General features: G+C 36.1%; 1 protein-coding gene across 1 annotated transcript; it reads right to left on the bottom strand.

Moving 5' to 3' along the window:
• Nucleotides 1-718: 718 nt before the first annotated feature.
• Nucleotides 719-11,392, bottom strand: chrne (cholinergic receptor, nicotinic, epsilon). Its single transcript, XM_056458317.1, has 12 exons — nt 10,875-11,392; nt 8,724-8,857; nt 8,443-8,487; nt 7,449-7,558; nt 7,220-7,375; nt 6,974-7,074; nt 6,363-6,563; nt 4,081-4,195; nt 3,879-3,993; nt 2,954-3,158; nt 1,697-1,830; nt 719-1,607 (listed from the first exon to the last, which is right to left on the bottom strand). Exons 1-12 carry the CDS (start codon nt 10,942-10,944, stop codon nt 1,440-1,442), a joined length of 1,554 nt encoding a protein of 517 aa, XP_056314292.1. The 5' UTR covers nt 10,945-11,392; the 3' UTR covers nt 719-1,439.
• Nucleotides 11,393-15,895: the final 4,503 nt, after the last annotated feature.

Genomic DNA, 15,895 nt, shown 5'->3' with positions numbered 1-15,895 from the left:
ACAAATCAAGGAACAAATGTCTAGGGAATAATAAAGAAAATAACTAACTTTAACTACACATATAAATAATGCCAAATAAAATCATAAGGTTGCCGAAATAAAGCGATGATCTTGACAGGAGGATGGCCAAGTAGCCACACCGTCCTCCAGAAGCTAGCACACACTCGCATTTATATGCTTTGAACCAATTGGTGAGCAACCATGGCACCCAATCAGAATCTGCCACATCCAAACTGGAATCCTGGGGTCGTCACAATATATATATATTTATATATATATATATATATATATATATATATATATATATATATATATATATATATATATATATATATATATATATATATATATATATATATATCAATGCCTCAAGGATTTTGCAAGTCCAATGAATCTTGAATCAAAAAAAGTATTAAAAAATGTCCATAATAGTTTTTTTTTTTTCGCAAAAGCATATGCAATAATGTACATTTTTGTAAAAACCTCAGTAGTGTGAATAATAAGTAGTACAAAAAAAGTTTAGACATCTATAAAAATGTCTCCTTTGTCCCCTAAAAATACCCTTTCAACAGACACGTCTTTATACTTTGTATACCCCTAAAGTGTGCATGTTATAGCCTACTAAAGGATATATTAGTACCATTTGAAACGGACAACTATTGCACGTCTGTACCATTTTTAAAAGTTTTTCCAAGCTCAAAAATGAACAAGACAAATCTTTACTTTGAATATATAATTTATTTAATCCTTTGTCTCTAGTACATATAGAAAAGGCCGAACAGCACATTGCTTAATAAACGTTTTAAAAGTGTTCTAACGATTTCTGGTGCATTTGCAGTGCATATCTTAAGACAGTGTGAATTAAGAAAATCTATTTATTTACTGCAAATAGGCCACAAAATTAGTTAATAATAAATTGGATGAACACTGCATATGTAAAAGTAAAGTACATTAAATAAATACATAGAACAAACAAAAATGAGTATGCATCTCTTTAATACCAATACTAAATACTACTGTATTTTATAAATTGAAAGTGGCTGACATAACACACTGCTTATAATAGCACACTGTAAAAAGAGATGGTAAAATTTGTTGGGGGGTTACAAAATGCAGCCACAGCAAACTGGAAGGTCACTATTTTGTATGAAATAAGGTAAATTCCTTAGTGTATTTCCTCCTTAATGTTATTTAAAATGTACATTTCTGTAAAAACCCAGGTAGTGTAAATAATTAATAGTACAAAAGGTTTATACATGCATCTACACCCTTAGACCCTAAGATTAAATATAAGACAAAATCATATATCAAGTCAGATGATATTGTTCACATCATGTGCAGCTTGTTGTACTATAACCCAAGCTATAAAACTTGTCTTGGCATTTACCAAAATAAGCAGAAAGGAACTGGCCTACTGACTTAAAAATCTATCAAGAGCACTACTCAGGCACATACTTTTTGTTCTCCCAAGGAAATGGGTACTCAGGTGCCTGGTTGTAGTGACCCATGAGGAAGATAGCAATGGTGCCAATAGAGAATAGCAAGATGGCCGCCCAAAAACAAACCTTGTCAATCATCTTACCAATCAGCACCCAACTCTCCATCTCCTGTAATTAAAAAGGAGCAACAAGATGAAGCAAGTATACTCTAATGTTAACTAATGTTGACGTAAACACACAGGCACACGCATACTTACAGATCCAGTGTCATTCTGCTGCTTGGTGGATTCAGCAATGAAGTTACAGGCATCCACACACTCTTTTATTTCTGGGGCCGTCTTCGCCAGACTCTTGTAGAGGTTTGCGGTACTGCTCACATCAATTTCATCCACTAGAGGGAGACATATGCAAACACTTTACAAACTGTATCGAAAGAGTGTTTTTAAAGGGACAGGTGAGAAAAGAAAACGCACATACAGTATATAAAGAACAACACAAGTAAAAGCGAGACATTTAACCACTATTAATGCAGGTTTGTTTTATAATCCATTTATCACCTTTCAAATCTTCAAAGTTATTGTAATTTTAAGAAAAGTAAGTGTTAATGCTTAAAACAATTAAATTATCGTTCGATGGGGTTAAGAAAAATAATTTACATTCCTTTTTAATACAGTTTTGATTTATATATTGTAATATTAATGTAATATTAATATATTTCCATATTTATTTGACAAAATATTAGTTTTTTAAGCAAAGACACATTTATCTTTATAAAATATTCATAAACACAAGACTTCAAGTCATCATTTACACACCTTTTTTTGTTCTGTTAAACACAAGATATTTTGAAGAATGTTGAAAATCTGTAAAAATTAACTTCAATAGCATTTGTTTTTTCTTACAATGAAGGTCAACGGTTACCATTTTCCAACATTTTTCTAAAATTATTCTTTTATGTTAATTCATTTATTCATTTACCTTTGGCTTAATCTCTATTTCAGAGGTCATCAAAGCAGAAAGAACCGCCAACTTTTTGTTTTACACAGCAGATGTCCTTTCAGCTGCAACTCAGTAGTGGGAAACACCCATACACACTCATTCTCACACTCATACACTACAGCTAATTGAAATTATTCAGTTCACCTATAGCACATGTCTTTGGACTGTGTGGTAAAGCGGAACACTCAGAGGAAACCCACGCCAACATGGGGAGAAAATGCAAACTCCACACAGAAATGCCAACTGACCCAGCTGGGACTTGAATGAGTAAATGATGACAGAATTTAGATTTTTGCTGAATTATCCCTTTAAGTCTTCAATTTTTAATTTCAGAATGTTTATGATGTTTGTACTGGACAAAAACAGTGAAATTACGTTTTTGCACTGAAAATGTTTCCCCTTCCAAACTATATATGCTTATTCCAAAAACTGAACAAATGCAAATTTTGTTCTCAATAGGCCCTACTTCTATGCAACAATACTTTGAATGCATAAGTTAAGTCTGAATTTCTCACCAATTGTGCGCATGAGTCCATGTCTCTCTCTCTGTTTATCAAACATCATCTCACTGCGTGGCTGTTTCAGAACATATTCCTCAGCCCTCTGCATGAGCCCAAATGAACTCCGCCGCCTCTCCCTCATTTCATACACTCCACCCTGGTCCCCCTCATCCACAAAGGGGGCCATGCCAAGATAACGAGGTACCACTTCCAGGAAAATCTATTAGATACAGTATGTTAGAGGTACACATCCAAAAGCTGTTAAGTGATAATTCTAGCTAGCAAATATGCAACACAGGCTCATTGTTGATGCGTGCCCCTGTATACATTTCTGGAGAGCGCAAATTATGTAGCCAGAGCTACATGCTACTACATGCTATTTGGTATGATGTAGCCGACAGCTTCTTTTTTTCTTTTTACGCTACCACCTGACCGCTTACCTACATGTGGACAGCTTTTCCGCTGTTAACAGTTTGCGCAGTGGCTTGCCATGTACGTTGGAGGACTTGAATTGCAAAGAGGAGATGAATGCGATGATGGGGTTTGCGTCCAGTGAAGAAAGGTTCCAGAAAGTACGTAAAACAAAAGGCAAAAAATTAAATAATCAAGTAAATAACAGGGTAAGAATGTGGTAAGGCTGCCAGGACTTTTCTTTTTCTAGATTGCTTTTAAAAAACACTGTCGGCTGGGTTTAAGGAAGGGGGTGATCGGGTCAATTGGTGCTTTTAACAACACTATCATTAGGGTTTATAGATAGGGGTGGGTGGGGTGTATTGGCCATTAGGTCAGTGAGTCAGTCAGTCAACAGCGGTGCAAAAAACTGCAAAAAACTAACCTCCTGGGACATATTTCGTGCTCTCCAGAAATGTATATAGGGGTACGTATCAATAATAATAATACGTATAATAATGTTGCAACTATCAATGTTTTAAGAACATACATGTTTGATGGTCTGGGACATGTTGTGTGTGCTGGGACTGCGGAGGGAGTAGTTGAGCACAATAATGCAGTTGGTCACAATGAGTGTGGTCATAGACATCACAAAAATTAAATACCTGAAACACAGCAACAAAAGAGTGAAATCAGATGATTCGAGCATAATAAATCGAAACTGTCAAGACACTCAATAAAATGGTACTGACTTGCCAATAAGAGGCACAGAAAGTGACGTTTCTGGTATTTTCTGAGAAATCAGGATGAGAAACACAGTTTGAGCCAAAAGAACAGAAATGGACACAGTCAACTTCTGTCCGCCAGCTAAGAAAAAGAGGAGACAGTATGAAAGTGTGAGACAACAGTATCATAGACAGAGACAGTGAAGAGCAAATACAGAAGTCACAAATAGAGGAAGGGCTACTTTAAGAGAAACAGAGCATAATTTTAATATACTTGTTTAATTGTGGCATGTGGAGTAAAGTTTATCAGTCCAAGCTTCTACTTACTTGAACTGGGAAAATTCAATATCTGTTTGGGACTGCTGTGTAGTCACATCACTTTTAAAAGCATCTTTTACTAAATTATGTTGTACACTTGGTCTCTGGCTGCATTCCAGACTCGTCTACACAAATTGAGAAAAATTTTAAAACTGCATTTTATCTAAAAGCGCTCTGCAACCATACTATCGTTTCAATTGTGAACTGAAATGAAATGAAACTGAAATGAAACTGAACTGAAAATGCTTTTGTCTCTGCACTGTGGATGCGTTAAGGTGTTTTTTTTAAACATTCTAGCTCTTTGAAACATTGTGGAAATCAACACAGGAGTATAAGATTACAAACAGGATCGAGAATATAGACTAGAAGATGTGTCAAAACAAAAGATTTGAATAAAAATTCTACGTACTTTGAAAAACCATGTACAAACTATGGGCCCTATACAGCTGGTGCAATAAGGTGCAAGACGTGTTTTGTGCAATTTGTTGCTATTTTTAGACCAGCGCAACCCCTTATTTTTACGTTTTGTGCCACATTGTTTAAAATAGCAAATCTGTTTTGAGCTACTTTGTGAACTCATGAATTAGACCACACCATTGACCAGGTTAAAGCTGGCCTAAAGTCTAGCGCAGAGCGCTTTAGTTATGTGCATAGCAGGTTCAAACTCCTAACACACACAAGATGTACAGCAATACACAAATATCTTTACATATTAAAAAAAAATAAAGGATTAAAATGTTACAAAATTTATTATTCACTACATAGACATAAAAAACACTACCTTCATGCCTTCTTTATCTCGGTGGGCTTTTTCAGTTCATTCATGAAAATTTGCATTTGTATAATGTTATTATTATTAGCAGTATTATTTATTATATGCATATTTATATTTGTTTTAATAAAAACAAGATTAGATTTATCCACCTGTCAGGTTTTGGAGACGTATGCATCACTATATAGGACATAATAATAGGATGTGTTTGGATATAACTCAGTTTTTTGACCACATTTCATTATTATTGTTCATTTATTCGTTTACTGGAAATAAGAACAGAATTTAGAAATAGTTTTGAAAAAATCTTTGCGCTTAACAAACAAAATTAAATATGTTGGCTAATTAATGTCTTCAGTTGAGTGTGTACAACACTGATTCCTTATCCATGAAAGTAAAGGAGTAAAGTAAAGAGTAAAAGTAAAGAGAAAAAGAAAGTAAAGAGGTCGAATGGAGGAGGCTCGTTCTTTATCCTCGTGCTGCAGATGGTCTGATTAACTGTTTTCTCGCTAGTAAAACATTCAGTTTTTCCACTTACAAAGTCCGTCATATAAATAGCAAATGTGCCAAGGCAAATGACTCTTAAAGGGAATAAGAGACAAGTCTCTGATTGGTTAATGCACATTATGCTCAAAACACACCCATAACTTATTACGAGAGTAAGCACAACACTGTTAGACCATGTGCTGTGACACAAACCATATTTTTCCATCCTTAAAATAGCAAAAGTGGATTCGGACACGCCCTATGTGTTTGTGTCATGCTCTTTAGACTTTGCGCCTAGATTGTTATAATAGAGCGCAATGAATCTTTAACAATGTTGTCCAAACAGAGAAAATACAAAGGAATAGCTGTACAAAACCCTCCACCATTTTGGCTGAATTGGTCACATAACTAAAAGTGCATAATTGTTTTCCTAAGTCCCAATTTTCACAGTCCACACCGTGACCCCGTGAGGATGGACCCCCAAACGGAGAGGAAAAAGTTTTTTTTTGTGCGGACATGGATGGTCTGACCATCTGAGATTAAAACTTAAATAGAATTACCACACACTGTGAGCATATCTAAGTATCATTCGTTGTTCACTTTTGCCATTTTATAGAGCTTTTGTTTCTAGAAACTTTGACATGTGATGTCAGAATTAACTACATTTTATTTTGAGGCATACTAAGCATTATCTTCAGAATATCTGCACATGCACACATACACACACACACACCTTTTGCAGGTAGAAAATAAGCCAGAACGACCAGAGAGGAGATGAGAGAGCAGGGCAGGATCATGTTGATGATGTAGAAAAGCGGTTTCCTCTGGATGATGATGTTGTAATACACCTCTTGGTACTCCAGGTCATCTGGAGAGTAGCGTTGGTTTGTCAGCTTTCGGGCGGGCCGGTGCTTGATTGCCCACTCCCCGTTTTCTGTAAGACCATGTGATTAGAAAAATATGTTTAATTTTAAATGTTTTAGTATTACATTGTTTAATAAAGCTAAAAGCCCATGTTTAACTTAACTTTTCATGTCTATTTGTTGAGATGTATATAGATTTTAAGTAGTCTTCAAGTAATTCCCTGTTGAGTAATTCAATTACGTTTCAGATATAGTAATACCATTTTAATGATGTAAATAATTACATTTTTGAAGTAATTTTCTCAACACTGACTGGATCATTACTCATTTGATCAATGTATTAACCCATACTAATATATTGATAGAGCCCTAGTCTTACCCATCACTTTTTGTCAATTAAATATTTGGATGATAAAAGTCAAATTTCCTTCTTTCTTCTATGTCTGTAAGCAATAATTAGTAAAATGTGTACGAATGGCACCTGTGAAGGCCTCGGGATCAATGTCCACCCACTCAATAGGCTTTCCGGTCTCATCTTCTGCCAGTACAATATCAATTTCATTTGCACTGTAAGTCTGAGACCTGCAGATAAAGAATAAAACAAAAATGTAATATAAATGTTATATATAATAAAAAATGGATATGTTTATGAAAATAATTTAAAATACAATGAAATAATTTGATACAAAGTCTTGTCATGAATTTCCATGAATCAGTCTGTGCCAACCTGAAGACCAGTGTGCAGTTCTGCCAGTCAAAAGGGAAGTAGGTGATTTCAATAGCACAGGTGCTGCGGTAGATGGCAGGGGGAAGCCAGTACATGGAGCCATCATATGAAATCAGCACATTAGCGTAGTATGCCACATCAAACTTGCCATCAATGCTGAAAAGAGGTTATTTTGTAAGTAAAACAGAGAGAAAATAATGGCAAACTTTATGTTTTACTGCTAACTCACTTATTTTCCAATACTATGTCTGGTAGCCACACGGTGTAGTATGGTACACGAATTTGCTCAATGTCATGATACTCGGATGTGTTCCACGCAAGACGATAATCATGCCATTGCTGAAGAGCAGGAGTGTGAAAGAAGAAAAGCAGGTATTAGCAGGACAAATAAGAGAATAGGTGCAGACAGAAATTAGTATTAGCTAAGATAATTTAGATTAAACTGCATGAGCAGAGAAATAGTTCAGAAGATTAAATATGGAGAGGAATAAGCAAAAAAAAAAAGTCTGATATTCATACGTTTGAAAAATATCTGACATTACAATAATTATTTAGAAAAATGTATAAGAAATTTGAGAACAAAATTTTTCCCTTCTTTTTCCCATCGCATTGCTTTTGTGACATTTTATGAAAGTACTAAATGCTAATAATAGCATTTATATAAACAATCAGTCACTTATATGGTTGCATTTTTGGACATTAAGTCCTGTTGTTGGTTCATTTCAGATTTGTTTGGTGTGCTACGTTCATATTTCAGTCAAATTTCACCAGAATTCATTTTGTAAGTGGATTGAGAATGGAATTCAGAATGAAAGTGGATTGAAATCCATATTTTCAAGAGCTTCTGTCAACTTGTTTGATGCACAACGGGGCTCAAATGGCAGTTCTCAAATACATTTAAACAAACAGCATTAGCAGAGCAATCCCAAACAACATTTTTTAAACCAAACCTTACAATTGACTGAACACTAACATTCAGATCATCAGCTATTCGCTTTAACAAGTTGCAAGTTCAATTGCTAGGACTGAGCTTAGATTTGTTTTTGTTTTGTTTTTTGTTTTTTATTTAGTTTTTTTTTTAATATTATGCATGTTTTGGCTTTTTTTCATCAAAATAACAAAACCTATGAAATAAAAAAAATATCTTGCTAAATTTATTACAATGCAACTTTAAAAGAAGAAAAAGATAATAACCGCCCTATGAGGTTTTGTAAGATACTCACAATCTCAATCCAAACATTTGTAGTTAGAGTCTCTTCTTTTTCATTCTGTTCAAGGAGGGAAAGTTGTCAAAATGGAAATAGTCTATCAAATAAATCACTGAATCAATAAAAATATATAAATATTATCAAAATAATTTGTGCAAATATATTTTATATTAAAGTATCAGTGATACACAAGTTTCTGGAACATTATTATTTGTTATATTTTATATAACAAAGATATATGTTTATATGTTTAAAACCGACAATAACTTGTCACTGTTAATATGGAGGTTACTTACCAAGGAGATGAGGTTGGTGAGAGTTAACTTGACCTGAACCTTAACCTTTTCATCTGCATGTCTTGCTGGTCGAATATTTTTACTGTAGTTTTTAAACTTATCAGCAATTAACTGTGACTCTTCATTTCCAGTGACTGTAATGTACAAGAATCCAAGAAAAGAAATGAGCTGCAAAACTCACATAGAAATATTGTTAATAAACAAATTCAATTAATGGTTAAAAGTGTGGATAGATTAGAGATTTTATAACTATAAGTCTACTAGTCTCACACATGAAAAAAAGTAAATCACTGTTACATTATAATGCTAAACGTTTTGGGGCATCTGCCTTTACATGCACATAAACTTTAATGACACACCATTCTTAAACTGCAGGGTTTATTATGGAGTTGGCCCAACATTTGCAGCTACAACATAACAGCTTCAACTTTTTTAAAAAGGCTTTCCACAAGGTTTAGGAGTGTATTTGTCAATATTGACCAATCTTCTAGAAGCGGATTTGTGAGATCAAGCACAGATCTTGGATGAGAAGGCGCACATGACAGTTGGAAGTAACGCACACCGGACCCACACATTCGTATGTTATTTAAAATTAAATTATTCAGATTCAGATTCAGATTGACGATTAAATTATCCTGTGACGCGGCAGAACAGTGTCCTGAGTCGTAGCTAGGTGCGGTGCCGAGTGGCATATCAGGTGTGCGACCCTCTTAATTCATCTCAAAGGTTTTTAATCGAGTTAAGGTCAGGACTCTGTGTTGGCCAGTTGTGTTCTTCTACAGCAAACTCGCTGATCGCTATGTCTTTATGGATCTTGCTTTGTGCACTGGTGCACAGTCATGTTGGAACAGAAAGGTACTGTTCTCCGGGCAACTGCCAAACCTGTCATTCATTACATTGCCAGACAGAGAAGCATGATAAGTATCTCCAAAGAACACATCTCACTGCTCTAGAGTCCAGTGGTGGCATACTATGCTTTACATCACAGTATTCCATGCTTTGCATTGCACTTGATGATGCAAGTCTTAAATGCATGCTCTGTTCTTAAGCGGATCTGAAGGCCACACAAAGCTTGGAGGTCTGAACCTATTGATTCTGCAGAAAGTTGGTGATGTCTGAACACTGTGTGCCTCAGCATGAGCTTACACTGCTCTATGATTTTGCGTGGCCTACCACTTTTTTACTGAGTTTCTTATGCTCCCAATTGTGTCCACTTTTCATCAAAATTTACATTTACATAGTTGATATTTAGAAGTGAGGAAATTGACGAATAGACATATTGCACAGGTGGCAACCTATCACAATACCACACTTGAATTCACTGAGCTCCTGAGAGCGTTCCAATGTTTGTAGAAGCAGTCTGCATGCCTCAGTGCTTGAATTCACCTGTGGCCATGGAAGTGATTACAGCACTACGATACAATAATTTGGAGAGGTGTCACAAATCTTTTAGAAGTGTATTTTTATATTTCAAGATATAATTACCATTGTTTGCAAACCCTCAGTCTTTTACCATGGTAAAGTTATTTTTTTAGACATTTGACAGCTTGATATTTAGGAATGGTTTAGGACAAAAACATCAAATGTAGAATATGCAAAATAATCCATGACTGGAAATATGCAATAAATACATATAGTATGGATTTGCTACTTATAATTAGTTTGATATATTTAGGGTAAACTGTTCATTGATTTAAATAGATCAAATTTAGTATATATAAATACAGAAATAACATTCAAAAATAAGACTTGTGTATTTTGAAGAATTCTATTCTGAACATATTAATTTTCTTTTATACCTTTAGATCAACTGTCGTTGAAATAAACGGATTTAAACAAAATGTACTACATGTAACACACAAATAACAATCCCCAAAATCAATAATATTCTGACCAATTTGCACTTGTTAATACCTTTGGAATAATTCATAAATATAGGCGTCAGCCATTTTAAAGCAACTTAAAACTGTGAACCTCATTTTTAACCAGATATTAGGGGTTTATTGTAGAAAACACAACGTTAAATTTCTGATTTACAAACATATGTTAATATTCTCGCATGATACTGTATGAAAGACTTCAATATACGCTGTAACAAGTGTGATAGAGACGGAGAGTCAAGTCACTCACTCACACAAATGCACAACATACCTTGTAATACAGTGGCCAGAAGCGCAATAGCAACTACACACGTCCTGCCGAATCTCTCGGCCACGGCCATGGTAGCCAAAAACACGGTAAAAGTTGTTAAGAAAGAGCCAGAGCCGCTATTGTGGAGCAGTCAGCAGTGAGGCTCCGTCTTTCTCAGTTCAGCTCAGTACAGCTGTCACTACACCAGGCTCGAGTTACAGCTCCACTCGCTCTTAAAGTCACATTCACTTATCGACAATATCATTATGCCTCTAATACGCGACAATGATGCAGATAATGTCGGTTGCTTGCCGAGTAATTCTGCAAGTGATCTCAGATGCAATGAATAGAGCTAAACATGCTGACAGGAGAGTCAGTTTGAGGTGCCAGTTGTAAAAGTTCCACTCGCTGGACGCGTGAACTGGCGCTGCTGCTGACAGTTGCGCATTTCAACGAGTATCATAATGGCTTAATAACAATACATATAACGGTTATTGATAGTGTTGTTCAGCCTCGGGGAATTGTGTTTCAGTCTGAAGACACGATAAGCAATGTTAACAGGTGTACGGCGGTGGGGGGAGTGGCGTTGAGGGCCCTGGCGTTAAAGTCTCTCATGCACTTGAGTATAAATAACCAGTGCCTGTCTGGACAGTGTGATCTGCTCTGCATGTGCCTGGAGCAAGGTAAATGCAGTGTTAGGGAAGGAAGGGTGTGTGTGCTGGTTTTGGTGGTTTACGAGGACAATTTGTATAATAACATGGGCATGACCAAAGCATTACAATGTTGAGGTGGTTTATGAGGACATTGTGTCCATAATTTATAACTCTATTTAATTCAAGTTTATTTATAAACTTATTTCAAGAGGATCACATGCTTAAGATTGACCGCGGCTGGTCCCGCATTAGCTAATGCTTGATTCACCAATCAGACGATTCCTAACTCACTATAAATAAGTAGAGTGTCTTACCTTAGTCATGTTCCTATTGAAGAATCCCCCCTTCCGCCCCTCCTCCCCTTTTCCTTGACAGGGTGGCATGGCGGCCCATGGTTAGCACTGTTGCCTCACAACATGAATGTCACTGGTTCAAGACTTAGCCTACCTGGCCATTTGACACTTCAGTATAGAGTTTATATGTTCTCCTCATGCTTGTGTGGGTTTCCTCCAGGTTCTCCGGTTTCCTCCCACAGTCCATAGACATGCGACATGGGTAAATTGACCAAACCAGATTGGCACCATAGATCCTAATCAACAGTATATCTTTAGAACAATCCCTAATCTGCCATTTGTCATATAACAAGCAGGGTAGTTCTCGAGACCTACCTGAGCTCAAACTCCCCTCTTGCCCTGCTAACGAGAGGGAGCCCCGGACTCGAGGGTCTTATGGGCTCGGGGCTCTCTCTCGGGACAGCATGCCAAACACGCTTTGTAATCAGTCATCAGCTAAGTGTGATCTCTTGAAAAATAATTCTTAACTGGGTCTTTTCACGTTTAACATTTTCCATAGGTTTCCTTTAAGGGTTGGGGTTAGGGGTACGGTGAGACAATATATTAAGCATTTTTTGGAGTACAAAATGTATTATGTGTCTTCATAAACCATCAAACAATGTGTTTTGTGTGTACTTGGTAGGGACCTAAACCTGAAGGCAACCAGACACCATGGGAACTGAATTGAGGTCCCTATGGGTAAACATGCTTATAAATCACAAAGAATGAGGTATTTTGAAAATGTAAAGCTAACACTTTATTTTGATGGTCCAATTGAGTATTAGTAGACAAAAGTCTCTCCAGAAGAAATTAGTTTAGTAAACACATTAACAATGTATTCAAGTAAAAATGTCTTCAAATCAAAAATTCAGTAATCAGTTTATGAAAAATAACTATTAAATCAAACAGCAATGGTTATAGTAGCAAAACTATAATACACTATTTATAGTTTAACCATGGTATTTGTAGTAAAACTGCACTCTTTTAAATGCACACAAATTTTAAAGTGTTTGGTTAGATGGTTACACTTGTATATAAAACTATCAGTGTTGGGGAAAGTTACTTTCGAAAGTAATGCATTACAGTTTTGAGTTACTCCCCAAAACACTAACTAGCTGTAGTAATGCGTTACGCAACTTTTCAGTTACTTTTGTGTTACTTTCAAGCTTTTTCAGAACTTGCACAGGGTTTTTCCTTCTTTTTTTTAAACAAAGGAGCTCTTCAATTAACAATGCTGTATAGCCTACTCCTTCATTTACTTTTAAAAAACATTAAAAAAATAATAATGTAGGATAATCTTATCTTCTGATGTACCTCTGACTCTTGAGCTATATGCCATATATACAGATTAATGAAAGTGTAAAGCTATGTGTTTGCTACTTTTTTGTATTATTAGTAAAGTAATATCTCTGTCCATCGAGACAACACCCTTTTCCCATTCCTTGATCCATTCAGAAGAATGAGAATATTTCCATCACAGAAAAGTAATGCTCTGTCATGTTGGTTTCTGTCTGTTCTAACATTCTATCATTGCATGTGAGTGTAACACGGGGAGTGACAGAGACAACGTTAGGGTCCAAGTGCAGGTTTATTCGGTAGTCAGGCAAGCAAGGGTCAACACAGGTGCAAACAGATGAATAAAGGCAAATCCAGAATCGTAGTCACTATAACAAGCGAGAGGTCGGAAGGCAGGCAGTGAACAGGGACAAAACAAGACTAAGGAAAACGTGTTGAATTGTCACTTTACAGGTAAACAAGACTCGGCCAGGAAGTGAGTGTGTGTGCTGCTAAAGTGGTGTGTGTAATTAGTCCAGAAACCGTCCATGTGAATGTGTGAGAGAGCCAGCGATCTAGGGAGTATGATCGGTGGTGATCGTGACAGTGAGATTCAACATAACTATGATCATTTTAATTCAGCTATTTATTTTTTTTATAAGCGAATTAATCAAACTAAAAAGTAACTCGCATTACATTTTTTAAAAAGTAACTCAAATATTATTACCTAATTTTTAAAAGTAATGCTTACTTTACTTGTTACTTAGAAAAGTAATAATATTACATAACTCGCATTACTTGTAATGTATTACCTCCAACACTGAAAACCATAACTAGTTTTCATAAGTGAAAATCCAATTAAAGTAAACTGAGTATGGCAGAAAATGTGTGTTTGAAATGGAACTGTTAAAAGATTCATTTTGTTTCCATCAGGTCAAAAGTTCAGGACAGTGAGTTATGAGATACGCTCGAGTGGTGAGATCATGTACAGAACTGTCCAGTGTGTGAGGTTTTAAATGATTTATGAGGTCCAGCTCACAGTATGATAACTGACTCTATTCTGCACATCTAAAAGAACACAAAAAAAGCACAATTATTTATAGGATGTTTCAATAACCCACACAGAAAATAAATGATGACACAATCATGTTAAATATTTGTAGTATTTTTGTTTTGTTTACATTCATATAAGCCAAAGGCATGGATTCATTACTTAGCCAGTTGCTGGCCACCAGGATTAAGTGGTACAAGGTACATGGGCTTAAGTGTCACTGGATTGCAAAGCTTGTTGGTGGGTTTACCGGGGCATGAATTCCTGTCTCCTTTGTGTACTATTAATATGATCTGAAATCCAACCGTGTTGCTTGTGGGTAACCGGAAACTCCACATCCGCAGAAACGTCACACACTGTGTTTGCCAAGAGAGATGCAACTGAAGTGTCATGGCTAGTGACTTTTTGTCTTCATTAAAATTACCAAAATGTGCCCTTGGGACCACAGGTCTCAAAAGAGATTAAGTTCTCACCTCTGGGAATGTAGCAAAGATTGAACCTAATTTGTTATACAGCATGCTAGTGCACATAATCACAACTCAAGCTCATTCTGAAAACGTACCCCTATATATCATATACATCCCAAATGTAATTTTTTTTTTTGCATTTTTTGTTTTCTCAAATCCACCAAAGGCCGCTGTGTACGATTTTTCAGATTTCAAATTTCTCTCCCAAATGCCATTCGCACCCACTGTTCTCACGTAAATCCACCAGAGGCTGCTGTCGACTGACTTAATGACTGATCGACTGGCCCATTCTCCTCCTTCCCCTAACCCAACCAATAGTGTTTTCAAAAGCACCGACTGACCTGTCCACCTACTTCCCTAAACACAACCAACAGTTTTAAAAAGGAATCCAGAAAAAGAAATGCCCTCGCCCGATTTTTACCTCGTTTTCAAATTTTACCACATTCTAACCCTGTTATTTACTTGTTTATTTTATTTTTTGGCTTCTGTTTTTGTCTTTGACTCAAACCCCCTTGTCATGGTCAACTTCCCTCTGCGCCTCAAGTTCGCCAACATACATGGCGAGCTACTGGACAAACTGGTAACAGAGGGAAAGCCGTCCATATGGAGGTAAGTGATCAGCTGGTAAGCACGAAAAGGAATGGCATCATACTGCCTCGTAGTGTACGTTTTAAAGATGAAATGTAGCCATACGTACTTCTGGCTACATAATTCGCAATCTCCGGAAACGTATATGGGGGTGCGTTTTCCGAACAAACATAATCAATACTGAGAGCTGTATGCACTCCACATTTATTCTTTTCAAAGGTATAGTCCACCCAAAAATGAAAAACCTGTCATAATTTACACACCGTTCACTATCACAAATTTCCGGGTCCAAGCCATACCTGCCAACACTCCCGTTTTTCCAGGGAGTCTCCCGTATTTCAGACCCATCTCCCGCCCACCTCCCGTATTGTTCTATCCCCCAGATAAAATCTCCCGGATTTTATGATCCGAATGTTGGCAGGTATGGTCCAAGCCTCTACTCATTTAAATTGAGAAAATATTCGTTGATGGACACTTTTTAGTCCTATCACACTTTAAAGTGAATTTTATATAAAACCATGGTGTATCGATCCTTGCTGCATCACAAATACCAAAATGTTACCAATATATTAGAAAAATATTACTTTGTCGCCATCGGCTATTAGACATGGATATATATATATATATATATATATATATATATATATATATATATATATATATATATATATATATA

This window comes from Danio aesculapii, chromosome 5, assembly GCF_903798145.1.
Source record: "Danio aesculapii chromosome 5, fDanAes4.1, whole genome shotgun sequence".
NCBI classification, from domain to species: domain Eukaryota; kingdom Metazoa; phylum Chordata; class Actinopteri; order Cypriniformes; family Danionidae; genus Danio; species Danio aesculapii.
This window is presented reverse-complemented; position numbering and strand designations above follow the sequence as displayed.

Bases quoted from the DNA above. Each gene is read 5' to 3' on its own strand.
- chrne (XM_056458317.1), bottom strand. From the start codon at position 10,944: ATGGCCGTGGCCGAGAGATTCGGCAGGACGTGTGTAGTTGCTATTGCG. The intron at 8,488-8,723 runs GTAAGTAACCTC...CTCCTTGAACAG, and splicing joins TCACCAACCTCATCTCCTTG to AATGAAAAAGAAGAGACTCT. The intron at 1,608-1,696 runs GTAAGTATGCGT...TTTTAATTACAG, and splicing joins AGCAGAATGACACTGGATCT to GAGATGGAGAGTTGGGTGCT.